Source organism: Melospiza melodia, chromosome 11 (genome assembly GCF_035770615.1).
Source record: "Melospiza melodia melodia isolate bMelMel2 chromosome 11, bMelMel2.pri, whole genome shotgun sequence".
NCBI lineage: Eukaryota > Metazoa > Chordata > Aves > Passeriformes > Passerellidae > Melospiza > Melospiza melodia.
In genome coordinates, this window is record NC_086204.1 from 20,622,626 (window position 1) to 20,650,603 (window position 27,978).

Below are 27,978 nucleotides of genomic sequence, written 5' to 3' on the forward strand. Positions count from 1 at the left end.
ACATCTCAAAAAGCTTCAGACTTCTTATTTTGACATTGGCAACATGACCCAGAACTCAAGGTCACCAACTTCATCTTAACAGTAGTGGTGGGAAAAGCTGTCAGAATAAAGGGGACAAAGGGCAGACTTCAGCCACCATTCACTGAACAGCTAAATATAAGTTACACATAGTTCTGTGCAAACCACTTAATGCATTCACACAAAACAGGTTTAAGTAGAAAACAATCCTTCAACAAAACAGACAGTAAGAAAAAAATTAAGTGATAAGGCACTGTTTCCACTGGCTTTTTTTCCTTGCCACTGTAAAACATCCAGCTTGCTCCACAGTTAACTGCTAGGTGACAGCAGAAACACATCTTGCAACACAAAGAAACACAGGAACCCCTTTGGGGAGCACAGTTCTCTTAGCGGGCACGGTTCTTCATTTTCTGCCTTGCTCTCTTTCCAGGTCTCTTCTGCAAAAAAAAAAAAAAAAAAAAAAAAAAACAGATTCAGATTTTTATTTTTATGTTCTCCATCTTTGTTTTAGCTCTATAACTTGGGGAGGATACCAAAGAGAGGGTATTTGTCAGAACGTCTGGACAAGAAGGTTTTGGCACACAGGTAGCAAACAGAACTTTTTAACTCCCTTTCTGATTTTCCTGCTGATACCAAACCACTGTCCCCAACTCTGTTAGTAACTGAATTATGCTTAGCTCCCAAAGACAGGCATCACTTCCTGATGCTGGAGACACATATCATGCACTCATCTCTCCCTGCCAGATATGGCATGGCTTCCAAGCCAACCAGGATCGTTTTCCTGCAACATTTTACTTACATTAAGAGCTTTTTTCCCTCCTTTTCCTCCTCTTCCTCCTTTTCCTGGGCCTTTGTTGTGAGCCACTTTTGCCTGGAAGCTGGATACGTCATTAAAACTCTCCTTTGTGTTCCACTTGGAGCCCTTCTTCTTCCCACCAAAACCAAACTTCTGATTTTTGTATCGTCTTTTGGCATTTGGCCTGAAAAACAACCAACCAGCATCACTGCCTACATTCCTTGTTCCAGAAAGCTCTCAAGACACACAGATATATACTCATGGTATCCCATCAACCACCATAAACCTTCCCCCTCTTAACAAAGATGCAGAAATCACATTTCAGTCTCTGCTCCATTTTGGCCATAGTTTTCTTTAGGGACAGAAAGCCACCTTGGACTTACTTTAACACTAAATAAAACAGTTTTCTTGTTCCCCAAAATTATCCCCTAAAAAGACTGAAAAATCAGACATTCTGTGTTTAACTCTCTCGTTTCTGGTCTCACCCCCTCTTTGGCCGTTGACTTGCATTGCCTTTTTTATTCCCTTGAGATGACGTCTGCTCTTCATCTAGAAAGTCCAGCTTGTCAGAGAGACCTGCAAGAGTGAAGACATCACAGAAAAGACAAATTTTCAGTCTAAGCAAGTAATAGCAACAGGTCATCCTCACTGAAGAACAGCTGCTTGGGAGGCTTTTCACTGCCACAGGCACACAATTCTGCACAGCAGCAGCTTTCCAACCTCAAGGCCCAGAACTACAGACACAGTGACCACATCACACTGCCCTACACTGCTCACACACCACTACTGCCCTTACACATTTGTTCTCTTAGACCTTTCTGGTATTTTGTTCTCTTACCTTTCTGGTATTTCTTGACTGCATTCAACATATTTTTCTTCTCCTTCTGTCTCCTCTGCAGAACCTCAACTTGCACCTGAGATTAGAAGCAGAATGTTAGTGTTGTTCCTTGCAGTGTCCCATACTTTTTTTTAAGGTATCCTGTGTTTTGTTCTGTTTTCCTTCAGAGCGGCTAGACAGGAGACTAGACAGATTCTGTGTGTTTTAGCCAGACTCTTGTGGCTGCATTTTTCCAGCCCCCCAGTCAGGCTCCAAATTCTTGTCCCAAATCCTTTTGCACATGTCCCTTTTGTAGCTCCTCACCTTCTTGCCGTATTTTCTCATTGCACGGAGTTGTTTTGCTTTCTCAGACCTTTCCATTGCTTCCTGTTTACTCTTAAGTTTCTGTCGAATCTAATTAGGGAATAGAAAATCAGAATTTATCAGTAACACAAAAGAAAAAGAAATTTATAATTTCTGTACTGATCTATAGCCAAAATCTGGCTAAAAAAGACAAAACTCACACAAGAGAGAAGAAAAAGCCTTATAATGGGCTCTAATGGAACTGAGAGTATCATGTCAGTCTATTTGGGTGTATCAAAAAGACTTAATAGTTTCTTTCTTGTCATTATTAAAAGTAAAGCACTGAAGAAAAGACAACAGTCCTGTAGAAAATATTTTTTCTGTTCCCTCCTTGTTCACAAACATTCTTATAAGGATACTGCCTTATGGAGAATTACAAAGATTTCAACACAGATCTTAGTGATTCAGTTTAGTGACTCCAGTAGGAGATAAAAACTGTTCTTCAAATGAAATCAGCAAAAGAAGAGAACAGTAATGTGCAGGATTGACTTAAGCCTTAGTACCAGCTAATTATCATTCTTCAGCTTATCCAGAAAGGTTCCATCAGAAAGCAGAACAGTGACCCAATGATACATGAACCTTCCAACTAGATTCCAGCTCATGTTTCTTTAATTTATACAATGTAGTCTTTTTTCAAAATCTAAACAAAAAAATAGAGTTCAATTTTGAACAAAGACTACAATCAAGAAGGAAATGTGTGAAAGACTTATTTTCTACACCAATATAATTTCCTATCCAAAACAGATTCATTCAATAATATACAATTTAAAATCACAGAAAACCAGAACACGCTGGCAATAAACAAAAGGTGATACTTAAATAGGAAAAAAAGGATTGCATTAAAGCCACAGTCAACTGCAAGTTTTATGACAAAGAGCAAAAACACAGGTAACTTTACATCCACTAATACACATACTAAGAAAAATCCTCCCTTTTTAATATTAAACACATTCAGGACAAAGTATAAATCATGTTTTTCTACTTTATCATCCAACCTGTTATAAAAATCCCCACCTAAACAAAAAGAAATCTCCTGTCACAAAGTTTCATCTACCCTACCCCATGCTAAAACCCACATTACACTGGAAAGAAAACCATTCCCTGCACGTACCTTCTGCATCTGTTGGTCTGATTTGGCCATCTCTGCAAAGTAATCATCCGGCCTCCTCGTGGGAACTTGGAGCTTACGGAGCCGAGGGAGGGCCTCCAGGACAGCCGCCTGCGCCTGCCGGTAGCTGGGAGAGAGCACAGCACCACTGTCACTGCCCCAGCTGTCACTGCACTGGCTCTGTCACTGCCCCAGCTGTCACTGCCCCGGCCCTGTCACTGCCCCAGCCCCGTCACTGCACCAGCCCCGTCACTGCACCAGCCCCGTCACTGCCCCGGCCCTGTCACTGCACTGGCTCTGTCACTGCCCCGGCCCCGTCACTGCCCCGGCCCCGTCACTGCCCCGGCCCTGTCACTGCACCAGCCCTGTCACTGCCCCAGCTGTCACTGCCCCGGCCCTGTCACTGCCCCAGCTGTCACTGCCCCGGCCCTGTCACTGCACCAGCCCTGTCACTGCCCCAGCCCTGTCACTGCACCAGCCCTGTCACTGCCCCAGCTGTCACTGCCCCAGCTGTCACTGCCCCGGCCCTGTCACTGCCCCAGCTGTCACTGCCCCAGCCCTGTCACTGCCCCAGCTGTCACTGCCCCAGCCCTGTCACTGCCCCAGCTGTCACTGCCCCGGCCCTGTCACTGCCCCGGCCCCGTCACTGCCCCAGCTGTCACTGCCCCAGCCCTGTCACTGCACCAGCCCTGTCACTGCCCCGGCCCCGTCACTGCCCCGGCCCTGTCACTGCCCCAGCCCTGTCACTGCCCCAGCTGTCACTGCCCCGGCCCTGTCACTGCCCCGGCCCCGTCACTGCCCCAGCCCTGTCACTGCACCAGCCCTGTCACTGCCCCAGCTGTCACTGCCCCAGCTGTCACTGCCCCAGCTGTCACTGCCCCGACCCCGTCACTGCCCCAGCTGTCACTGCCCCAGCTGTCACTGCCCCGACCCCGTCACTGCCCCAGCCCCGTCACTGCCCCGACCCCGTCACTGCCCCAGCTGTCACTGCCCCAGCCCTGTCACTGCCCCAGCTGTCACTGCCCCAGCCCTGTCACTGCCCCAGCTGTCACTGCCCCGGCCCTGTCACTGCCCCGGCCCCGTCACTGCCCCAGCCCTGTCACTGCCCCGGCCCTGTCACTGCCCCAGCCCTGTCACTGCCCTGGCCCTGTCACTGCCTGTTGGGCACCTCACAGTTCTGACACAAACTGCTCACACAAGCAGGCTGATACTGGGATCTAGCAAGCATTGGTCTGGTCTAGCAAACATTCAGTGCTACTGAAAGCAGCTAAGGTACCAGTACAACATTAACATTTACGTCTTGCACATATAAATTTATCTTATTTCCAGTTATAGCTTTTTATGTTGGAATATAAAAGGCAAAGCAAAGCAAGAGAACTGTAAGAGTACCAAAACAAACCCACCAAAAAAAGTCAGTATCTTGTGTTAAAGTGTTAGTCCTGCTGTCAAGGAGCTTTTAAAATAAACTCAGCAAAGGATGAAGTCTGCTATGAAGAGAGAAATTATTCATTTTAAGTCACACAGGAGTTGAATATACTAGCACTAATTTGTAGTTGTTTTGGAAAACATTCAGAGCCATCGAATGTAAAATAACATGGCCAAGAGTATCACAGTGACAGCCAGTGTAGCAGTCTGCAGCAGTCTGTAGCATACTGGTGAAAGAAACATAACTCCAAAAACGCAGCAACACAGTGAGACACGACATGAAATGTCTTTTTGACACTTACAAACTCATCTCTCTCTGGAAATCATTCTCAGGGTCAACGGCATCAGACGTAGAAGCATTCTGAGAAACGGGGTCCGCGACCGGGCCCAGAGTCACGTCCAGCCTTTCCACCCAGGCGAGCTGCTGCCTGAATTCGGCCAGGCACTGCTTCAGGCCGTCCTGTGAGAGGAGCCCAGCTCAGCACAGCCGCGCACCGACCGATCCGCACTGCTGGCCCGGCTCAGCGGCCGAGAGACACCGCGGGCTGCTCCTGGGGCCGCCGGGCACACCCGTAGCCCGGCCCGCAGTGCGGAACACCAGAGCCCGCCTGGCCCCGGCCCGCGGCCCCGCCGAGCCCCCCGCGCCCCGCTCCCGGCGCTGGGGCCGCGGCCCTGGGGGGGCTTTCCCCGGTCCCCGCTCACCGTGTCATTGCGCCGCTTCGGCTGCTCCTCCAGCACAACGTTGAGCCCCGGCTTCAGCGCGCCCTTCGCGAAGGCCTCCTGGAGCTGTAAGAGGGTTCGGTCAGTCCGCGGCGCCGGCACCGGGCGGCCCTTCCCCACCGGGCTCACCACGGCGGCCACGGGCTCACCTCCGAGTCCGAGAGCGAGGAATCCTCCGAGTCCGAGCCGGAGTCCGAGAAGGAGCCACGCCGCGCCACCGCCGCCGCCATCGCTGCCGACCCCGTGCGCCGCTTCCGGCCGCGTGCGCCGCCGCTTCCGGGGCCGCCGGGGCCGCGGTCACCACGGCGACGGCGGCAGCGGCAGCATGGCGGCGGCGGCGGCGGCGGCGGCGGCGGCGGCAGCGGCGGCGGCCGTTCTGCCCGTGGCCGTGTTCGGCTGCCGGCCGCGGGTGGCCGGCGGTGTCTGCTTCCTGGAGGAGCGGGTGGTGCTGCACGCCGCGGGGGCGGGCTGCCTGCGGCTGCACATCGATCACAAGTGGCACAACTTCATCCCAGGTGGCCCCGACCCCGCTCCCGACCCTAACCCCGGTGCCGGTCCCGACTGCGGCCCGCCCTGACCGCTCTGCTCCCCGCAGGCACGAAGAAGAGCCGGGGCGTGCAGGCGCTGGCCGTGAGCCCCGACCGGCGGTTCCTGGCGCTGTCGGAGGCGGCGGGGGAGCGGCCGGTGCTGGCGGTCTATGAGCTGTCGGCGGAGCGGGCGCGGCGGCGCAAGGTGCTGGCCGCCGAGGAGCAGCCGGCGCGGCAGGCGGTGTCCCTCGCCTTCTCCCCCGACAGCCAGCTCCTGGCCGCCGCCACGGCCCCCCCCGAGGGCCACCTCGCCTGCTGGCTCTGGGAGAAGCAGCAGCTGGTGGCGACCGTCCGCGTCCCGGCCGCGGGTGACGGCCCCTGCCAGGTAAGGGAGCGCTCCAGCCCCTGCCCGGTAAGGGAGCGCTCCAACCCCGCCGGCTCCCAGAGCTGCCGAGCCCGGGCTGTGCCAGCGGCCCTGCCCATCGCTATTAACACTCCCGTTCAGCTGACTGGTTCTTCGAGACCATACTCCACTTTTCAAAACTTTGGATAAAACGATCAAACTTTAGTTCAACAAGTAGCAGGTGCGAGTTGGACATGTGTTCATCCTTCAGGACGTGTGCACAGTGCATTTTCCTGTGGCCACGTGGCTTTTTATCCACGGCCAGAGGAGAGGGCTCCACACTGTAGAATCTATACAGTTTCTCTGACCTTTCTTGACATCTGCTATTGGCCTCCCTCAGCAGTAGGACACTAGGCTAAATAAAGTTTTGCACTGAGCCATTATAGACATTGTCATGTCTGTAGCTGTTGTATCACATGAGTTTCTCTGACATCACATGAGATCTATGTTATGAGGCCAGTATAACAGGCAGTGAGTGTGCAATGTGTACCTTGTGTCCCTGCAAAAGCACACACTAAATAGATGGGCTGTGCCCAGTAGTATTAACACACTTTTGGAAGCTCTCAGTGCACCTTTTCCTTCCTGCAGTTTTCTGTGTTCAGAGCAGAGGAGAAGAGTGGCTAGGAGCAGGCTGATGGCACACAAATGATTTCTGCATCCAGGTTTGGGTGCCCCTTTCTAGATTCGTTCATGTAGGAAGGTCTGACACTTACTTTCAGTCCATGTGTTGGTTGAACTCCAGCTGACATTTTTTCTGGGCTACAGCTACAAGCAGAGGTTGGCTCAACCACTGAATTCATGAGCTCAGTTCCTAAGGAGAGGGGAGTGTAAAGACTCTGGCTGTGTAAAGTCCCATAAAGCATAAAAAACTCAAACTACCCTTCCTATCCATGTTGAATATTGAGATGGCTATTCCATCATTTTCACAAATAAACACCTAATTATGAGAATTCATGTACATACTGTTAGCTTGAAACACAGGAATACAGAACTTATTCCTGGCCTTTTGAGAACAAATGGTCTCCCACTTTTCAGGAAGCTTGCTGCTGGAAAAATTTGTTCATCAGTAGTAAAGAGGTATTTTGGCCTTACTTTTGTAATTTAATTTTAATAGACACACTTTTGAAGGGGGAAAACTGAAGTATGTAGTTATGGTGGCTAATTCTTACTCTCTTTGGTATCCTTGTATGTTTCTATGAACCATCTTCCCTTGTTTGTTTTCCTGTATCTGGTATAGAAAGTCTTCAGAACAGGTATAATAATTACTTATTTGTGAACATAGTTGGAAAAAATATTTCCTCTCTTTTTTGTTCCATAGGTGAGCTTTAATCCTCAAGACAATACCCAGATTTGTATCACTGGAAATGGCTATTTTAAACTTTTCAAGTACAGTGAAGGATATTTAAAGCAGATGAATTTACAAAGGGGAGAGCCAGAAAACTACTTGTGCCATGCCTGGCTGTCTGCAGAGGAAGTTATATGTGGCACTGACACAGGCAAACTTAGCTTGTTTGAGACTGGAGACCTGCGCTGGGAGAAAAGTTTGGAGTACAGGAAACCACCCAGGAAACAACAAGAAGGTACAACAGAAGAATATGAGAGGTAAATCTCTTCAATGTTATTAATAATAGTTCCATGCTTTTGCAGGCAGATTAGTTCCTTCCTTCCTGTCCACTTCATGTTGTCAGTTGCTGCTAAGCATTTTTTGATTTGTGCTTCTTTATTTTTAAGTCTTTATGCATTTCCTAATTGCATTTCTGGTGTTTCTAGTGGAGCAGCCTTTGAAGATACCAGTTTACAACAGCATTCTTTGCCTCAAATATCTGCAGTTGCAGCCTATTCCAAAGGCTTTGCATGTTCACCTAGCCCAGGAGTTGTTCTTCTGCTTGAGAAGACCTCTGAAGAGGAGGCCTACGAGGAGAGACAAGAAGTCTGGGTAAGGAGGGAAAAAGCTTTTGTAAGCAATTATGCAGCAGAACCCTGTTTAGAGAACTGTGAGTGTTTCTGATTTAGTTATTAATAATAATTTTTAGCACACTGCTAAACTGTATTGTAAGGATTAGCTAACTATCCTGATAGTGCCTGATGACCTTCTGCACGTTAGTTCTGTATGTTTCCTTCCCACATATAAAATGTGCTTTGAGGCTGCTAAACTTCAGGAAACCTTTAGGAAACTTTTATTTGTGGAGACTTTCAGGACTAAGAGATAGTTTACATCAGTTTTGAAGAGCTTGGCTGCTTGTTTTTTTCCAAGGAGAAGCTTTTCTCCCTCAGGTATTTATTAGAACTGTCATGAGACCTATGCCCTCTTAAATAATCCTTCTAAATGTTCTATAGCAAACTGAATGCATTGACCTACTGAAATGTCTGGATAAGAACATTTAACTCTAATGAACTAGTCAAGACTTCATACTCTCATTTTAAAAGGTTGGATCTTCCCTGTGCATGAGATCCTCTAATAAGACTTATCTACCTTAATCATACATTACAAAGAATTGTTATTCTAATCACAATTTTTAGGCAGTTCTCATTCTGACACTTGCTAGGGTTTTTTTTCTTGATATTTTTCTACTACCATTTTAATTCTTGTTTAGTGCAGTACTTCATATTACTGCTGAGATGTCCCCTGATACTTTATTTCAGCTGTAATGTTATGAATACCATTAGATTGTCCTCTGTTGCATGCCTTGCAGTATTTATATGCCATTAAATATCCAGATTGTCTTGCTGATATTATGTATGTGCTTATTAGAGGAGCATTACAGCAAAAGTTTGTGTGTGTGCATGCCTACTACCAAAATATGGAAACCTGGCACATCCCACAGGATGCCTTTCTTGTGCAGCTGCCTCAGGACCTGTTCAGCACTGACCCCAAAAAGTCAAGCAGACAGGACATCACATGGATATGCTTCAGCCCCTCTGAGGAAGTGATGGTTGTTAGCACAAATAAAAATCAGCTCTACATGTTTACTATGTTCTCCAACAAACTTATAAGGGTAAGTGCAGTTCAGTCACATTGCACAGCTTTCATGTCCAGTATTGTAATGATACAGGCTACTCAGTGTTGTTTTCTGTGATGTGTTCTCATTAAATCCTTCAAATGAACCCTTACAGCTCAAGATCTGAAGTGCTCACTGTGCTTCCCTGAGGGCAGTATTTCTGTAGCCCCTTGCTCAAGGCTCCCTCCCTGTGGAGTACCTGATGCTATTCAGGAGAAGGATAAAGAACACTTAAGACCATTAAAGAGTGCCTGTTACTGCTGAACCACTTTGCTAAGGCTTTAACTGAGATATCCTCCATGTAACTCTGTGGCCCATGCTCCACTTTAACAGGCAGAAACTTTATTGCAATGATAAAGCTGGAAGAGCCATGGGAATCTCATTCTACTCTAAAATGATAGTTGGTGAGGTCTTAGCTAGAAGTGGAACCTCTCTGTGAAATAAAAACATAATGAAAAACCTTCCCTACTCTAAAGGAATTAAATAATACAAGGATAAGTGGAAAATGTATTATCATTAAATAGACTTTTATGGAATTGAGTACCTAACCTGTGTGCAGACATAAGGAAAGATCTTTACAGGAAGAGGGGTTGTAGTTAGGGGTTCTGTTTCCACATGCAGCCTAACATTTTATTGGTGCTTCACTTCCAACATGTGGTAGCTAGACATCCTAGTGAAGTTTTCTATCACTCAGCACTTGACTTTTTTTTTAGCATCTGCCTGACCAGAAGGTATTAACTGAATTCTTGCAGGTCCGGTTTTATTTATTTATCTGACTTGCCTTTTTTTATATACCTACAATTATGTTCTACTCTCACAGCTCTGCCCTGCATCACTTTTCTTGATTATTAATTCTGAACTTAAAACTAACAATGTCAGGCTTTTAGCATTTTTATGTTCAGACCAGGGCAGTGAAAGGATTAAGTGGTTCCCTGAAATCTATTCTACAACTGTATGCAAAGACCTATGATAGATAAGTGAAAAATGTATAAATGTAAAAATGAACCCTGCCTTACTGCCTGCAATGAAATATTTGTGATTTCTTCATGTTCTCATTCCTTCTCAGGAGAAGATATCTTATTTTTCATATATGAATTTCCCATTGCATTCTAATTCAATCACTGGTCTGGACATGTGTACTTGGAAACCCATCCTTGCTACGTGTTCCCTGGATAGATCTGTCCGCATCTGGAATTACAAGAAAAAGTAAAGAGTTGTTTGTATTTGTTCTTACCTCTTGCTTTTTTGTATATTGTATTTAGGAGGCAACAGCAGCAATCTCATATGAATGAGAGTGTTGTTCTGGTAAAATTCTTGTGTGGTGTGGGATGTAAATGGTATTACTGACATGATTTGGGGAGTGTGAATATGCAGTGCCTTAAAACTAGTGCCAAAAGAATACAAAGCCTTTTCTATTAAGCTATTTCTGTGTCAGACTCCTTGTGTTTTGGAAAAAACTCTTTCATTTAGCTTTGTCTTAAGATACTGTTGCCCCATATCCTGCTTCTTAGGCATAGATCTTAAGCAAAATTACTCCAGCTCTTGAGGTTCCCTGGAGGGAAAAACAAATCTCAAGAGATGCTTGTGTAGGATTGCAATCAGCAGTTCATTTACCTTCTTCATTATATTACAGTACACAAGGTTTTGCTCTTGCACCTCCCACACCTTCTCTGTGAACCAGAAAGTCAAATTTGCTTTTGTTTCCTGTAATATCTCTGTGATCATTACTTACCCGAACAACAACACGCTTCCTCAAGGACAAGGCAGAGTCAGATTTTAGCTGCAGGCATCCTTGCTGGGCCAGATAATATCCTGTCAAGTGTGCAATGGGGAGTTTGTGCTATTCCATACTGCTCAATGTTTTTCTCTTTCAGCACTTTGGAGCTGTGTAAGGAATATCAGGAGGAAGCACACACAGTATCCCTTCATCCCACTGGCTTTTTCTGTTTGGTTGGGTTTTCTGACAAACTACGATTTATAAGTCTCCTGTATGAGGACATGCATGTTTTCAAGGAGTTTGCTGTGAAAAAGTGTAGAGAGGTAAGGAGTGGTGCAAAAATGAAATTGAGGAGTTATATGGAGCAGAGTGCTGAAGAACATGACAGAAAACAAAAACTTCTCCAATACATCCTAGTACTATATATGATGTCCTATATCAAAGCTTAGAGAAATTGATTCTGACTATTGGAGAACAGTCCCAGAGGCTGATGTGTAAGTGTGGGAAGCAGCAGAAGGGATAATTTGTTCAGAAATACTCCAGAACTGAATTTTACAGGGGAAAGCATTGATTAAGAAAACTGTAATGGGAGTTTTCTTTTCATGCAACAATTTGATATTAAAGGATGTAATTGAAATTCAATGCATGAGTGTTTTTATCCATTCCATCTACAGTAATGGGTGGTTATGTTCTTTTTGTAGTGCTCATTCAGTAATGGAGGCCATCTTTTTGCTATAGTTAATGGAAATGTGATTCAAATTTATTCTGGCATCACCTTTGAGAATGTTACTAATCTGAAAGGACATACTGGGATGGTAAGTAAACAAATCTTACACAGTACAACTTATTAACATAATAACTAGTTGATAAGATGCATTTTGAAGAGGTAAAGTACAATTTTGGATCTTGAGATGGCCCCAAAATGTAAAAACAGAAATAGAAAACTTAGTTTTCATTGGTCAGAAGGCAAAATGTTCATGCATTAGATACACCCGCAAAGTCTGCCCTTAAATTGAAAGTGAACAGTTGGCAGCTGGCTGAACAAAGTAAAATATCCCAGTAATACACTATAAAAATAAAATCTACTACTCCAGATTGAAATGAACTTTTTCCTGATAGCGTGTTCACGAAGTAGTTCTTACTGGTTTTGGTTTTTTCTAATGCTAAAATGGAATTGGTTGAGAAACATTTAGAGGCTTTTCAGTAAGACTTTGAAGTATGATTCTGAAGTTGTCATGGCTTTAGCAGTACAATGACTCCATGCTGTATGTCTGTAATCTAACATCAAGCTCCTTGGTGTGTTTAACTTTTGCCAGGTACATGCTATTAAATGGAGTTCAGATGACACTAAACTTGTCTCCTGTGACACACATGGTGCTGTGTATAAGTGGAATTTGTTGACAGGTAAAAAGGAGTCAGAGTGTGTGCTCAAGACCTGCATCTACAGCAGCATTTCCCTGACTTATGATGCCAAAATTATCTTTGCTGTTGGATCTGACCAAACTCTCAAAGAAATTTCAGAGTCTTTGGTGAGCTAAGAAACACTCCTGGATTTTGCTACATTCTCTGGGGAGGGTACTGGTGCTTTGCTTTCCTTAGCATCCATTTGGTAAATAGGAATCAGTCTGGTTTTGAAAGCTGTGGTATTTACTGACACTTTTGTGTTATGTCTTTTACAATGAAACCTGAGATTTTGTTGTAGTTTTATGTTTTTGTCATTTTACTTGCATTCACCTAGAAACCTGCTAATCCAAGTAACAAACTAGCTAGGCAATATTGCATCAACTATTCTGCTGAAATACAAGTGTATCTCATCTACCACTGTATCTACCTGCATTTTTTTCCAGAAACGTAGTAAATTGTATGTGAAAGCCATTACATCTTTTAGATCACACATCAGCTTGGCATGAAATTTTAATACTGGTAACTATAACAAATACAGAGATTTTATATCTAAATATTTATCTTAAATACAAATTTTTTTCAATGTATAAAACTTAGTACTAATTACTGTTGAGACTATACTTCCATAGACATATAGATTCTTTTAACTGCACTATGTGCTGCAGGCAGAGGTATAACAATTGCTCATGCAGTATGTAATCAAATATGTGCTGTAATGTGAGGTTTGTGTGATGGTTGTGCTGTTGGTTGATGTGTAGATCAAGCATGAAGTGCCTGCCCGTGATGTTGTTTACACCACTGTCGCTGTCTCGCGTTCCGGGTGCCTGGTTTTTGTTGGGACCTCCCTGGGGACAATTCGAGCTATGAAGTACCCATTAACTCAGAAGAAGAATTTCAGCGAGTACCAGGCCCATGCAGGTGCTGTTACAAAGGTAGCACAAAGTTCTTTCTTTTCCCTGTAATGCCAGTTGCACACAGCTCCTTTTTTAGGGCTGATTTTCCTTCGCAATTTGTAGCATAATATGTTAAAATTAAGGCTGAGTCTGCACATGGAGAATGAATAGCACAGCATTCATAGGAGTCCTGTCTCTAGATATGTCAGGGAATAAGCTGTTGACTGAAAAGTGGCTTACACCAGATTACAAAACATGGCGTATTGGATGGAGAACTTTGATACAGCTCCTTCTGGAAAGAGGAAGGTAATTTTGTCATAGAATCTTTTAGGTTGGAAAAGAGCTTTTAGGTCATCAAGTGCAACTGTTAACCCAGCACTGCCAAGTCTACAGTAAACCACGTCCTCAAGCACCACATCTACACATCTCTTAAATATCTCCAGGGATGGTTCCTGTGCCGCTTTCTCTTGTAGAGGGGAATCACATTCACCCATTTCCAGAGGGCTGAGACTTCTCTAGTGAGCCAGTACTGCTGCCAAATGACTGAAAGGTCTCAGTGAGCACTTGTGCCAGCTCCCTCAGTGTGCTTTGGTAGGTTTCCATTCTCCAGGAAGCCACATGTTCTGTGTTGTTAAAGCTGGTCATAAATTTGGTATTTTAAGTACCACTGTCAACTACAGCACCTTGACTTATCCCCACACAGTCCAACATTAGAATATGAACTTCAATTACTGTAACTCTCACCTCAGCTGTAAGCTGTATCAGCTCCCAGGTACTCTATGCAAGATCAGGCAGCCACAGGAGGTCTGGAGGATGTGGCAGCAGTTATTACTACATAGTTCTTGGTGAGCTTAGTTGTAGTTTCAAAAGAAAACGTTTAGCCATCTGTTGCTCACACAACTTCTCAAAGAAAAACACTAGAGAGTTTGGAGTTGTCATATAAATGGCCTGTCTGTGCTATAATAGTCTAGGTCTTTTCTGTTTCAGGTTTTCAAAAATCTTGCTATGGCTTTGAGACCAGAAGCAGATCCAGTATCTACACATATTCTTTCCCTTCCCTTTGTTATTTCAACCAGAGTGGAACAGGAGTAGGAAACATAATCAAAATGTTGGTAGTGGGACTGTGTTATTATTTCCACTGTTGAATTTCTGGGGTAGAAATGAAGAGAGTATGGGGGTGGGGAGAAAAATGTGGTGTAAAATAAAATTGTATCTCGATTCTTCCATGTCTCTTCTATTATTTTGTTGTCTCTTCCTTCTAAGATGACAGTAACAAGTGATGACCAGTTTCTACTGACTGCCTCAGAGGATGGCTGTGTATTTATCTGGAGAGTGCATGATAAAGAACCTGGGGAAGTGAAAGAAGAGCAGAAACTTGAGTATGCTGAGGAAGTGTTGATCATGAGATCAGATATAGATGAGAAGGTAGGAGGAGCAACTTGTGAACATAAACCATAGGATTTCTGTCAATTGCAATTGCATAATGCTTGTTACCAGCCAGTCCAGTATGGCTTTGGTCAAAGAGGTTACAGCCAGTTGCTGCAGTGGCTTGTCAATATGCAAACAGCATTGTACAAACAGCAAGTGTGGATTAGATTTTTCTCTAACACTTTCCCCAATCTCTTGAAAGCACTTCTAATGGAATAGAGAAGTCAGAAGATGCATTGCTATAAACTATCTTCTAAGATAGCAAAGGAACTTTAGTTTTAGGACTTCTTGGTCGTCTGTCTGAAGATTCTCTGTGAAGGCTGTTGTTCATAAATATGTGCATGTAAATAAAACATCCTTAACAAGCTGTTGTTAACAGCAAATATTCCCTCCCTTAAAACTGTTTTCTCATCCATGTCCTAACAGACTCAGGCAATACTAGACCTGCAGAACTGTGTGAGAGATCTACAGACAGAAAGTGAGTACGAGCTACGTCTCAAGGACATATACTGTGAAGAAAAAATAAAATCATTGGAAGAGAATTTCACTCAGGAAATAGACTTCCTTAAAACTAAACACCAGGTATGATTCATGTTGCAGAACCAAATACTAAGAAATCTTTCACTGAAGAGTTGAATTCAAGCTTGCATTACATATGTAGAAATGCCATACAGCATCTGAAATCATTCCTTTCCAGTTTAAGATGCTCTTGATATTTATAAAGCATGAAACTATCTTTGAGTTAAGTATCTTACACGTACAAGGGGATGCAAGAGTTCTCCTAGGTACCCTGTAAGTATTTTCCACATAAAACCAGCACAAAAAATACTGCCTGAGCCTGAGGATCAGTAGTAGAAATGGCACTGTGCCTTAAAAGCTCCTTTCCATATAAGACTGCAGCTGCTGCAGGATCTAACAGTTATTTTCCTTAATGCTGCCTTCTTTATGTCCTGTCTGCTTAGATTTTTAAGAACATCTGCTGAGGTTTCTTGTATGTTTTTTGAAAACAAAAGTAAAATTTATTCCCTGCATGTCTTCTGTTTGTGTGTTTATTGATTTCTTTGTGGTCATGAAGCAGGGCTCTCCTGAAAAGCAAAGGCTATGATAATTCTTCCCAGTGTCTTGTTTATGTGTGTCTGATAATGCTATTCTGTCCATCTGACTGGTGCACACACTGGATTTCTGACCTGTAATTTCTTATATTTCTGGACTTCTTTTAGATGTAGAAGGCAAGGGAACCAGTAATAATTTCTTTGGCAGAACTCAAAGTAAGGGATTATATATCACATGATTCAGTCCTGTCAACCTCATGTTCTTTTTGAGTTTTTGGGTGAATATTGTCCTGTTCTGGCGATTTGTTACTGCTGATTTTGTCGAGTTGTGCATAGTACCTTCAAGCAGTATTTCTGTTTGACTCCACATAAAGGAGTTCGGTATGAAAGCTTGTCAGGTGACTTATTAGTTGTAGTATTTTACAGGTTTGTAATTTCCAAGTGCTCTCTTTATACCTCTCTTGTCTTTTGGCCCTACAATTGTACCAGTAGGTTTTTGATATTCATTTTTTGAGGAGGTTTAATTATTCATTTTAATGTTTTCTTCAAGTATTTTTTCAGATTCTTTGACTTGTCTCATTGTGGTTTTTTTGTCTAAATCACTTGAGTTTAAACCTTTCTATTTTTCTCTCTTTTGTAGAACCTAACCTTGTACAAGAAAACCATTTAAATTCCTCTGTGGATTCCTCTACCTCTGTTTTATCTCTGCTGGGTGTTTTTCTGAGATTCTTCAGGTCTTTTGATAAGTAGTGCTTGGCTATATATTTATAATAATCTCAGCTACACTGAAAATTCTCTAGACTTGTTGATTATAAGCTTGTAAACAAATACCTTTGAAGACGAATATGATTCTCTAGGCAGGCAAGTTGTACTTCCTGTCCAAGTATCAGTAACATGTTAAGATTAAACTGAATGACAGCTTTAGACTGAAAGGGCTAAATTTTCTAGTTGTATCCATCAGACAAATGGAATATTTTTGTGTATGAAAGACCCATGAAGTTGTTGCAAGAAAAAGGTGAAAATATTGTAACTATGGTACAATTCCTAGCATCTCTGGGAAATTTCTCAGCTATTTTCTTCCTCCAATTCTTTGTGCTTTTATAGAAGATTAAGTAATTTACAGTGGCAGGCTGACATTTCAAGCAAATGGCATTTAAAATTCACTCTTGCTTAGGTTTATGTCATAGTATGCAAATGTCAGCATTTTAGGACCTCAGAGTTGCTTCAAGTGAGACAGGAAGCAGCTTGAACTTTAATATGTGGACAATAATTTCTGGAACTGCAAATTCTCCTCAGGCAGGCACACATAAAGGAGTGGAGGCTTTTGTAGCTCACAAACTTTTCTTTTTAGATTAGGATCAGTAACTTGTGTTATATGAACACTGTTTGCTGCTTTTCCTTAGCTTAACTTGTCAAAACAAACTAATGTGTGGGAAAACTTGTTTTAGTGACACATGGCATCTCAGTTTTGGTGAGAGATTTCAAACATATTTCTGCTTTCCTCACCAAAGGCAATAGCACAAACAATTTGGACATTGCTTTGTCTAGTTTCAACTTAAAATGTATTTTTCTTATTTTTTATCCCAGATTTTACAGGAAGAGAAAGAAAAACAGAAGCTACAACACGAGGTTCAACTGTCTGAGCTGATAGATAAACAGGCCAAGGAGGTGAAACAGCTAGGTTAGACTGTAACAAATGTTTGTAACTGGAAACTGGGGGGAATGCTGTATTGACAGCAAGTGACAGGGAGGGATTACTAGAGCAGAGGTGTAAAGAAAAATGGATGTATGTCATGTAGGTATTTGGTGCAGACCAAATGGGTGTCTAAACTGCACCATACGTGTGCCTATGATGACAACATGCACATGGGTCCTGTGTCTTTGAGATTAGTAATTTCAAATTCTACTTGAGATTGGTAATTTCTTCATTAATTTTATGCACAGCTCACTGTGCAAGAACAGTGCAATCATTCAATTCAGCAATGAGGTGCACACAGCCTGGAAATACCTGGACTCCAGATTTGTAGTCAAGATAAAAATACTGCAAATGAGTACCAAGGACTCGTGTTCTTTTTGGGCTTTTGGGTGAATATTGTCCTGTTCTGGTGATTTGTTACTGCTGATAAATGACTCCATTGCCTACTCATACTTTGTAGCAGTTGAGCTCATACAGCTCTGCCGTGGTTGTCATCCCAAGGAAATGCCTAAATTAGTTGTCAATTTTGCATGGCTACAGAGTCTAAAGCCCCTGCATATCTGATGAAGAAAGTGATTAAATACTTCTACTTGTAATTTATTGCAACCCACTGTGAAAAAGACAGTAAATAATAAGGCAGTGATAGCTGCAGAAGGATAGGATTCAGTCTTCTTTTCTATTAGCTGTATCCATTCCATATGTTTCCTGTTAACAGAATCTGACAGTAGTCAGAAACTCTCAATGGAAAATGAGAAATACCAGGAGCTTCAGGTGAAATCCCAGAAGATGGAGGAGGAATATGAGAAACAATTGCACAGTTTGGAGGAAAGCAAAACCAAGGCTGTGGCAGAGCTAAAAGAACAGTATGAGAAAAAACTGAAACATAAATCTGTTCTGCTGGAAGAGGTAGGAATCTTGATTTGCACACAGCCTGGAAGAAACAGCAATTCTAATTGCATCAAAACCAGCAATTTTAAAAGATCCTAAGTGATACTGGTATGTGATTTCTTGCAGAACAAGTTTGCTGATGTTAGTATTTGGGCCAGATTCCTAACTTGAAGCTTTCAAGTCTTAAGAATTATTAAATTAAAAAAAAAAAAAAACCCTCAATGTGTATGTTATCAGTTTCTAAAGTTGCTTTAATCCACTAAAAAGTTATCTTAGATTATATTGCTGCAACTGAATATTTCACTAAACATAGATTCTCCCAGGAGAAACACAGTAACAAATAACTTTTTATTTCCCTCCTTTATTGGTCTCTTACACTTCTCTAATGTTTATTTTCCTTAACTGCAGACAAAGGAGAGTATGATGAAGCAGATTAAAGCACATGAAGAAATGGAGAAACAAATTTATGAAGATGGAGACAAAGAAATCTTCGAGCTCAAAGACAAGTATGAGAAACAGCTCTTGGAGGAAAAGGAGTCCAATATCCAACTGAAAGGAGAAATAGGAGTCATGAATAAAAGGGTATCTTTTATTCTGTGCTAGTATTAGAGCTTCACAAGACCTAGAACTGAGGACTGAATGTGATTAGTGGCATGTCAGTTTAGTCCATTTATCTAGTCTGTAAATATGTGGCATTTCATATGAGAACAGTAGGTTAGTTTGATTGTTTAGAGTATTTGGACAGAAGAAGAAGCTGTCTGCTGATTGTATTGCTGATATGATTAGAGATAGATGATAAAGGAGGTATGTTTTTATTAGTACACTTTCTCTGATCTGCATAGTTTTGAACTATAAATAATATTGTTCGACCTATGACAGGAAAGAAATGAACTCTTATTTTTTCTATCATTGAATACTTTGCTTTATTAGTAAAATACTTCTACTGCTTCATTCGATGCAATAATCCCTGTGTTTTGTTTGCGTCATCATTTTTTATTGGCTTTACTGGAATTTTTAAGGAGACATAAAATATTTTACCTCTTTTATGGTCTGGGTATTACATTTGCCTAAGGATGTTAGAGAGACTTTTTTTTTGTTTTTTGTTTTCTCCAGTATCTATCTGGAGACAGAGAGGTTCTTTACATACCCTCTACTATCATGGTACTGTCTTTTTAATTTCTTTGTCTTTTAGACCTCAAGGTTTTCTTCATGTGTCCTTACAGTTTGTCCAGTGCCATTCATTGGTTCCAACTTTCTTGGTTTTGCAGATCTTAGTACTGAGGCAGGGATTTTGAGGGTACCCAAGAGCTATGAACTGGGCACCCTTCCAGTCTTTCATCTTCAGAGATGTATTGCCTTCACCTTATGAGAATATTCCATGGATTGAGTGTTAGCTGCAGCTGATGCTTAGATATAATATCCATACCCTTCTTGCTGCTGCATGCAATTTCCTTCCTTCCTGTGCAGCAGGTATTCTTGTCAGAATATACAGAAAAAGCAGAATGGATACTCAACCCCCTTTTGAGTTAGAGGCATTTAACTGATGAGCTGCTTCTTCCTCATATCTTAATTTGATATCTTTTATCCACACTGTCTACAAGGTATCCTACAGAACAGGAGGACCAAGCTGTGCACAGCTTTTGGAGACTGGTAAGTTCTCACTAGTTTGCCTCTCTAGTTGAACAGCCTACAGAAAGAGCTCAAGGACCGAAACAGGGATATTGAGGAAATGAGACTGGAACAGCAGAAGCTGCAAGACATCATTAAATCACTGGAAAAGGATATCTTGGCACTAAAGACAGATGTTAAAGAGAGAACTGAAACTATCCTAGAGAAGGTGAGAAAGTGGACAATTGGATGAGGTCAAAATCCCCTCCCTTAATCAGAGATACTTATTAGTTGTGATAATATCACATGACTGAAGAGTCAGCTTCAACTTAATGAATTTGTGATCTCCAGTTTGGGGTTTTGGTTTTTAGTTGGCATTCTAAGCTTTTCTTGGGGAGCTCAAGTTCAGGATGTTGACCTTCTCATCCCCTGTTCTGGGATCTGTAGATGGCTCAGCATTATTTGCCCCTTCCCATCTAACCTGTAGATTTGCAACTGGAGTTCAATCTTCCACAAGATCTGTGACTGCTGGTTTTGTCTCTTCCATATTTGTATCTTGTCCTAGGGATCTGTGTGAGAGTGCTGGCTCTGATTCAAATCTCTGTACCCATTTCTTCCAGGAGAAGTATGTATATGAGCTAAAAATGAAAAATCAGGAACTGCAAAATTTCAAGTTTGTACTGAGTTACAAAATAGAGGAGTCTAAGAAGCAAATAGAGTCACGTGAAAATGATATTGAGACAATGAAGAAACAGATCAGTGAGGTGAGTAACACTCTCATTTGGCCTCTGCTACTAAGGCCATTGTCTAAATACAAACATGACCCAACAAGTCCATGAAAGAGTCCACCCTGGTTGTTCCTTGACTTCTTTCAAGGATACATAGCACTGATTCAATAACTGTGCAGCTAATAAAAATATCTGTAGAAAATAGCTAATTAATTTTCTATCACATGCTACCAGTGATCCACATAGTTATTTCAGTTCCTGTATGTAATTCTAAATTTTGCTTAAAAATAGATCTTATCCTTACGTGGTTGCCCTCCATGTGCCTTATAGCATTTGCAAGACACTGCTTTTACTGATCTGGCAGAAAAGAGTACATTTCTTCTCTCAGAAATGTTGCAGATTTATGCAAACATAATTCTGCTAGGGGTTAGGTATATGGACAAATTGTATTCATCAGTTGATACATGGGAAATTTGAATGTATTCATACTTAGCATGCAGCAGATTCATTGAGGGAACTTATTTATGATAGAAGCTTACTTGGATCTCTGCATAGATGTATCCTTAACTCAATCAAACTAGGACTATGGTGACATAGTCTTTTAAATAAAATGCAAACTAATCAACGATTTGTATGTACTTCAGACTAGCAAGATGAAATCCCTGTTATCTTTTCTGGTCACCATCTTGTGCCATAAGTAAATGCTGTAGCACCTTTATTGTTTTTTCCTGTGTGTTCTGCATACCTACCCACAGTTTTCAATCTATTTGTTTCTTTTCAGTATCAGGGTCTAGTTATTGTTGCCCTTACTCTTTCCAGTATTGACTGTCCCTTTCCCTCTCATCCATTTTTTGTTCAGATGGAACGGTAGAGCTCCCGTTCAGCTCAAGGAATGTAAGGGGTATCACATAATTTAAATTAATGTGACTCAGCAGGGAGTTGCACATTGATTTGTGTGGTTTCTGTATATTCTGACAGAGGGCAGTGTTGTTACAAAATTGACGTTTCTCATGTTGCCATTCGACCTGAAGGGGGACCTATTCCCTCAAGTCTGTATTTCCAGCCTCTGGTTTTCCTGTTATGTGTTATTTTTTCACGTCTCCTTCTAGCCCTGATTTCCTCCTCCCGCTTCCTTTCAGATGGAGGAGGAGCTGGAACAATTCCGCAAGGAGAGCGTAGAGCTGAAGCTGAACATCACCCAGCTGCAGCAGAAACAGAAGGCAACTGCTGGAGAGGTGCACAGAGAGATGGAAAAGGTATGGGGTACCCCTACCAAGCAGGTCCCCCAGAATGGCATTGGTGGGGACACAACACTGGTGAAACATTAATCTGAGCAAACAGTTACTGCAGGGCTGCTGTGTCCAAGGACCAGGAGAGTCTCTGCTCAGGGGGAACAAAGACACAAAACCTCCAAGCCTGCAACCAGCTTAGAGCATTCATATTTTTAAAAAATCCAGTTATTTATGAATCAACACATATTGTCCTGAGTTTAAGAAAACAGTGAGGTGAATGCTGAACTACATGTTCCTGCCCAAGCCTGAAATCTGGGGACACTTGGCCTAAACAGGAGCAGCATGTAGGATACCACCTAGGCATTAGTGGGATAACAGAAAGGAAGTTCTCATTAATGGAGGAGTCCAGGACCCCTTGTTTGACAGCGTATCAGACACGAGGGAGGAAAAGGGACTGCAGGGGAAGGTGGAGGAGCTTAGCAAGCATGAGAGCATGGGTGAGGAAGCAGGTAGGGAGGCCTGGCAGACACCAAGAGAGAATGAGAAGGCAGTCTTGATGTGAAATCAGCAAGCTGTGCATGTGTCTGATATGTTTTGTCCCTTGCCTTCTCTCCTTAACTCTTGTTTCTAAATAAGAAGGTAGGACAGCATTTGGACAATGCTCTCGGGCACATGATGTGGTTCCTGGGGATGTCCTGTGCAGAGCTGAGTTGGACTCAATGATCCTGGTGGGTCTCTCCCACCTCAGCGTATTCTGTGATTCTGGGTTTAGGAAAGGACAGTGGGCAATAGCATAATGAACCACTGTTTTTCAGTTGTCATTTTTGCAGGTTGTCACTGATATTACCTAATAAAGTATCTTGGCTTATTATTATTCCTAAAATCTATGACTGTTGTTCAACACATAATGCTTACATTCCCAGTGAGTTGTTAATTTATTTTTTTTTTAATGAAGTGGAAGAAAGTATATGAGAGTTTTCACGAGTTCCACTAGACTTTCTAGAAAATTGCACAATGGAGTGTTCTGATGAACCAAATAAGAATGTGACTGCATTGTTCTTGCAGAGGCAAAATATGGAAACCCTCATCAAACGATTTAAGGCAGATCTTCATAATTGTGTGAGATTCATCAACGATTCCAAAAAAATGAAAGACGGTATCCGTGAGCTCTACACCAAGTACATGCATCAGCCAGACGTGGTGAGTCAGGACCTTTGCCTTCTCCCTGCCCATGACTGTGTCTAGTAGTGCCATTACTGAGACAACATGCTGTGCCCTCTCAGGTGGAGGCTCAAGCAGAAGATGGAGATTTGCAGCAGCAGTACAAGAAACAGCAAGAGTACAACGAGAGGAATTTGGCAGTTTTGAGGAAGAAGGTGATGAAGGATAAGGAAATACAGCACACTGCTTACATGCGCATCGTGCAGGTAATCAGCCTTTTCCTTGTGCTGTGGAGTGGGAACAAAGGAAATGCCTGCACAAAAGAGACTTTATTAACCTTTCTGTTATGATTTCTTAGGACTTTGAAATAGTTTTGGTTGACTTTCTTGCCAGAAATGCCTACATTTTTCAAGTGCTTCCATTAACTTTTCTGAACAAAAAGAGCAAGATCTTGGAAGTCAGAAATGGCTTTTGCTTATCTCCCACTCCCTAAAAGGAGATGGGGAACTTCTGTTGCATGGATGTTTTAAAGGAAATTAATGTACCTACTTTTTGTTTTAAACAGTATTTATAATTGCCATTATAGTCAATTTGCCCTTGCTTGGATGCCAAGCTATATCTGCTATGTAGTAATGTTTAGGAAGTAATTTTGGAAGAAGAAAAGGAAAAAAAAACCTTCTTTGTCCACATAGTCCATCCCTACTGGTGTGAATTGAGAAGAACTTTTTGCTTTTCACATCCAAAATTTTCAAGGAAGTTCAGAAACAGATGGGGAATATGTCTATTTGTACTAAGATCTCTTGCTCAGAATCCTTGTTTCTTACAAGGCAAAGTAAACTCGTGACTGCTGGGGTCAAAGATCCAATTTGTTTTTATCTGGAGCTCCACACCAGACATCCTAGGAGGACAGCTTTTCTAGTCTCTTCTTAACATGCTCTCCTTCTGCTCAGTCAGCATTTCCTTTTCCCCTCAGTAGCCCTTTCTACATTGTTACTTTATTATGCTTCCTCAGGATCATTAAATCTCATCCCTCCTAAGTCATCTGTTGTTTGCTATTTATTCATAATTTGCTTCTTCAGGGCTAGACAGCAGCAATCTTCTTCCTTGATGCTATTTTAATTTTTTTTTACTCTTTCTGTGAAATAGATGTTTCCCTTGGAACAAAAGGAGATGGGTTCAGAAAATAACCTGAAGAATTTCCTTACTGGAATAGGGTGACAGATGGTGTTCATAATGATAATACTTGATGTCTTGGATCAGTAAGCCTAAAATGAAATTATGATTAAAACCAAATTAATAAAACATCTGGAAGATGAAGATATCAAAGATTCTAACCAGCCTGGTTTCTTCAAAGAAAAAGCAGTTCTCTGAAGTCCAGTAGATTAATGAGATTTTATAACCAGCAGGAATTATCATGGCCTTCCAGTCTTTCACAGGGGCTTTTAAGACTAGTTTAGACAAACTTCTGTGAGGATTCACTTTGAAAAAGCAAATGACATCTTGACAGTCTTCTAGCTCTGTATTTCTGTTATTCCTCAGTTGCAGTTACATTTTCAGAGCTATGTCCTCCTCTTTGAGAGATTATTCATAGGTACACTCCACTAGTGACTGCTGCAACAGATGATTAGAACTGTCAAGATAATTTTAGTTATTCTTACCAGTTGACAAGTTGCCTGTTATTCAGCTATTAGTTTTTCCTCCAGCCTTCTGTATTTGTAATGGTTTCTTTGGTTACATAAAAACAAAGACACTGAATAACCTTGAAGTAGTGCTGCTTAAACTGAAGCCCATATAGGATGAAATTTTCTATATGTCCTACCTGTCTCTGACAGTCAGCACTGTAGGGACTTCCTAGACTGTAGATTGCATCCATATGAAATGTCATTGTACCTGATGGCCTCATTATCCATGCATTTGATCAGTCCCTTTTCTGAAACAATTGGTTCTTTGACACAACCTCCCATGACAATGAGTTTTCCTATGAATATTTGTTTTATATATCCATTCTGTGACGTTGCATTGCAGTGCAAGCATTCTGTCAGAATGTAAATATTGAATTAAAGGCTAATCTCTCTGGAGAAAAGGCCTCTTCAGGAAAATATTAGCAGTGTCAACCAACAGTCTTCTAGCATCAAGCAAACCAAACAAGACATTTTTACATAACCCAGATTGCTTCATCAAAAGACTCTGCATTGTATTTTCTGATAGACCAAAAGCAAGATCTTCATTTCACAGCAGCAGGTAATCACTTGGAAAGAATATATGAAGGTGCTCATGACTAAAGTACACCTAAAGGCAAATGTTATGACCCAACCCTGAAAGCTGGTCAAAAGAAAATTACCTTGACTGATTACTGGAAGTTACCCTCTTCATGTGCTCTTTCAGGATCAAGCTCTGGAATAAATGCATAGAGTCAAATTTCATCTGTATTTAAAGGCTTGCATTAGAGAAGTCAGACTCAGCAAAATACTACAGTTCTAGAGCTGTCTGAGCACACCAACTCCTGCTGCATTTATAGTCCAGCATAAGCACTGCAAGAGCAACTCTTCTTGCCCAACAAGTTCAGAACTTAATGAATCCCACACTCTTCCTCCAGTCAGTGATTCTCAGCTGAGGAGAAGTTAAAGCACAGCTGCTCTACTTGTCTTAGTGTGAAGTCTTGATAATCTTGCCCCACACATGGCCTGAGCTACTGCTGCCAACCTGAAGTCCTTGAGTGCAGGCACATACTGAGAGGTGCAGTGGGCTTTGTGCTTCACTTCTGACCAGACTGCAGTTGTGTGGTGCCAACATTTTATAAGGATACTCAAAGGAACTGAGTCGTATGCTTTGCACAATCTTTTGTGGCAACATAATTATCTCTATCAACCAAAATTATCATTAAAACAAAAGTAGAAAATAAGATTTGAAAACACCATTTTCATGGAAAAATTTCATTTATCCTTGTTCTTATCTCCTGCTGTTTCAGTGTGTTCCCTACTGCTTGAGACTGGTATTGTGAGGTAGCCTAAACATGCCTTTTTGCCATCTATCTTTTTGAAATATTGCCATTGTGTTCCAAAAGTTCTAAAAAACACACCTCAGGTAGCTGAAATAGTTGCTATTCTTGGTTCAAGTATGATGGCAGCTGTTCAACATTTGCCCTAGTTACTGATGTGTTATTTCAATGTCCTTGTAAGAGGCAAATATACAATTGTACTTCACTCTCTTGAATACAGAAAAGAAATATTTAGTTAATGGTGCTCCCGTTTCTAAATCATGAGCAGCAGTGTTATCATCCTTAAATGGTATTAACCATACTGGTTTTGCTAAGTCTTTGAATCTGTTGCAACAATAGGTAAATTATATTTACTGTCACTTTCGTAGCTCCTTCAGGAAGATGCTTCATGGTAGGCTACTAAAGAATTAGAGGATTGAACTCTTATGGGCTAAAAATGGACTTAAAAAAATAATAAGAGATTAATACATTGTCAACTTATAACAGCTTGTTAGCAGTAGGTACCTCAAGTCTCCACATGCTTTATAGATTTTCTAATAATTTGGAAGGTGTGTGGAAAAGTAATGTCTGTCAGAACTAATGAAGAGGGCTTTGACTAATTCCAAAGAGATAAAGATAATTTAAGTGAACAAATACATAGTGACAAATGAAAAGTAAAATAATACACACTGGAGGGAGAGATGGGAATTCTTTGCATTAATTCTGAATTAATTGGATATATTTAGGAAGGCCCTGAGCTTCCCTTTGGAATTGGCAAGGAAGATGATACCTTGGAGTGCAGCTGCAGTCAGAAAAGCAAAACAAATATTGGTTTTTTGAGCTAACATGGTTTGAATACTGTCATGTACTGAGTCACATCTACTGTGATCTTACCTGAAATGTTGTGTACTCTCCTGATTGCCCAGCACCTGCTTGTGATACTGATTCTATACTTCCCAGTGTCTTTCTCAAAGATATGAAGATACATCTTGCTCAGCCAGACAGTACCTGTGCCTTTCCTTATAGAGCATGTTTGTTTTTGCAGGAAAATATGAGTCTGATTAAGGAAATTAATGACTTGAGGCAAGAACTGAGGGTGGCCAACGCGCAGGTGCACAACCTCGAGTCAGCACTGAGATTAAACAAGAGCAAAAAGGCAATTCAAGACACAGGTGAATAGCTCTTGTATATTTTCCGTATTGTCAGTACTCATGGCAGAAGCTCTTTTGGTCCTTGGTGAACAATTTTATTACTGTCTGTGTTTCATTCTAACTTGTCTGCCTGGTGGTACCTGGTACATTTTAATGTTAATTGTAGAAGCTGATAAATCCTGCAGATTCTTACTATTTAGATCTACTCCTTCAGCCCTGAAAGATTCTTTCCTTTGTTCATGCCCAAGAGCTGTATGAGCTGGACCTTTGTTACTGTACTATGTCCTCTCTGTTTTATCTTCTAGCTCCCTCCGCTGAACTTCCATCAGGCCCAGCTGTCCTGAGGTTGAATCCAGAGATGGAAAGTGAAAAAATCATAGAAATGCAGCAGCTAGAAATTCAATATCTGCGAGATCAAGTCCAGGAGATGGGGAAAGCCCTGAACTCTCCAGGTTCAGTCTCTTTCAGTTAGAAATCTTCCTGACCTGAATGTGGGAAGAAGTCACAAGACACAGCAACACTGATGCTGTGTCTGATCCTGGCAAGATCAGAAATGCAACAGCATAGACTTACATCATCCTATACTCTTCCTCTAGGAGCATTTATTAAACAATCAGAGCTCTGAACACTTCTACTTTCCTGAAATCTGCCCTTAGAAGCCTAAAAAATAAAAAATAAATTCATGCTAGTGTTAGACTAAGCTTTGTGTCTTCATACTAGATATTCATCTTTCTCTTGAAAACTAATGTATCCTAATCCAGAAGAGCTGGTCAAACTGTAAGCCTTTTCTGCTAGAATTCTAATTTGGTGTCATTGTGCTGCAAAATTCAACATCAGCCTTTTATTTTCCAATATTAAATTGCCTAT

General features: G+C 41.8%; 2 protein-coding genes across 2 annotated transcripts; one reads left to right on the top strand and one right to left on the bottom strand.

Moving 5' to 3' along the window:
- Positions 1 to 5: 5 nt before the first annotated feature.
- On the bottom strand, positions 6 to 5,493 carry EBNA1BP2 (EBNA1 binding protein 2). The gene is made up of 9 exons (XM_063165885.1): positions 5,397 to 5,493; positions 5,230 to 5,313; positions 4,830 to 4,987; positions 3,106 to 3,229; positions 1,956 to 2,045; positions 1,653 to 1,728; positions 1,300 to 1,390; positions 818 to 998; positions 6 to 455 (listed from the first exon to the last, which is right to left on the bottom strand). Exons 1-9 carry the CDS (start codon positions 5,475 to 5,477, stop codon positions 405 to 407), a joined length of 936 nt encoding a protein of 311 aa, XP_063021955.1. The 5' UTR covers positions 5,478 to 5,493; the 3' UTR covers positions 6 to 404.
- Positions 5,494 to 5,790: 297 nt separating this feature from the next.
- On the top strand, positions 5,791 to 27,805 carry CFAP57 (cilia and flagella associated protein 57; the record flags this gene model as incomplete). Its single annotated transcript, XM_063165121.1, has 21 exons — positions 5,791 to 6,159; positions 7,496 to 7,779; positions 7,948 to 8,113; positions 9,021 to 9,173; positions 10,243 to 10,382; positions 11,051 to 11,216; positions 11,595 to 11,708; positions 12,210 to 12,422; positions 13,056 to 13,229; positions 14,454 to 14,615; positions 15,045 to 15,200; positions 17,258 to 17,351; positions 18,082 to 18,272; positions 18,663 to 18,836; positions 19,933 to 20,091; positions 20,483 to 20,626; positions 21,730 to 21,846; positions 22,888 to 23,022; positions 23,106 to 23,249; positions 27,006 to 27,132; positions 27,417 to 27,805. Coding segments are annotated over 21 exons (3,549 nt in total), but the record flags the coding sequence as incomplete, so codon positions are not given.
- Positions 27,806 to 27,978: the final 173 nt, after the last annotated feature.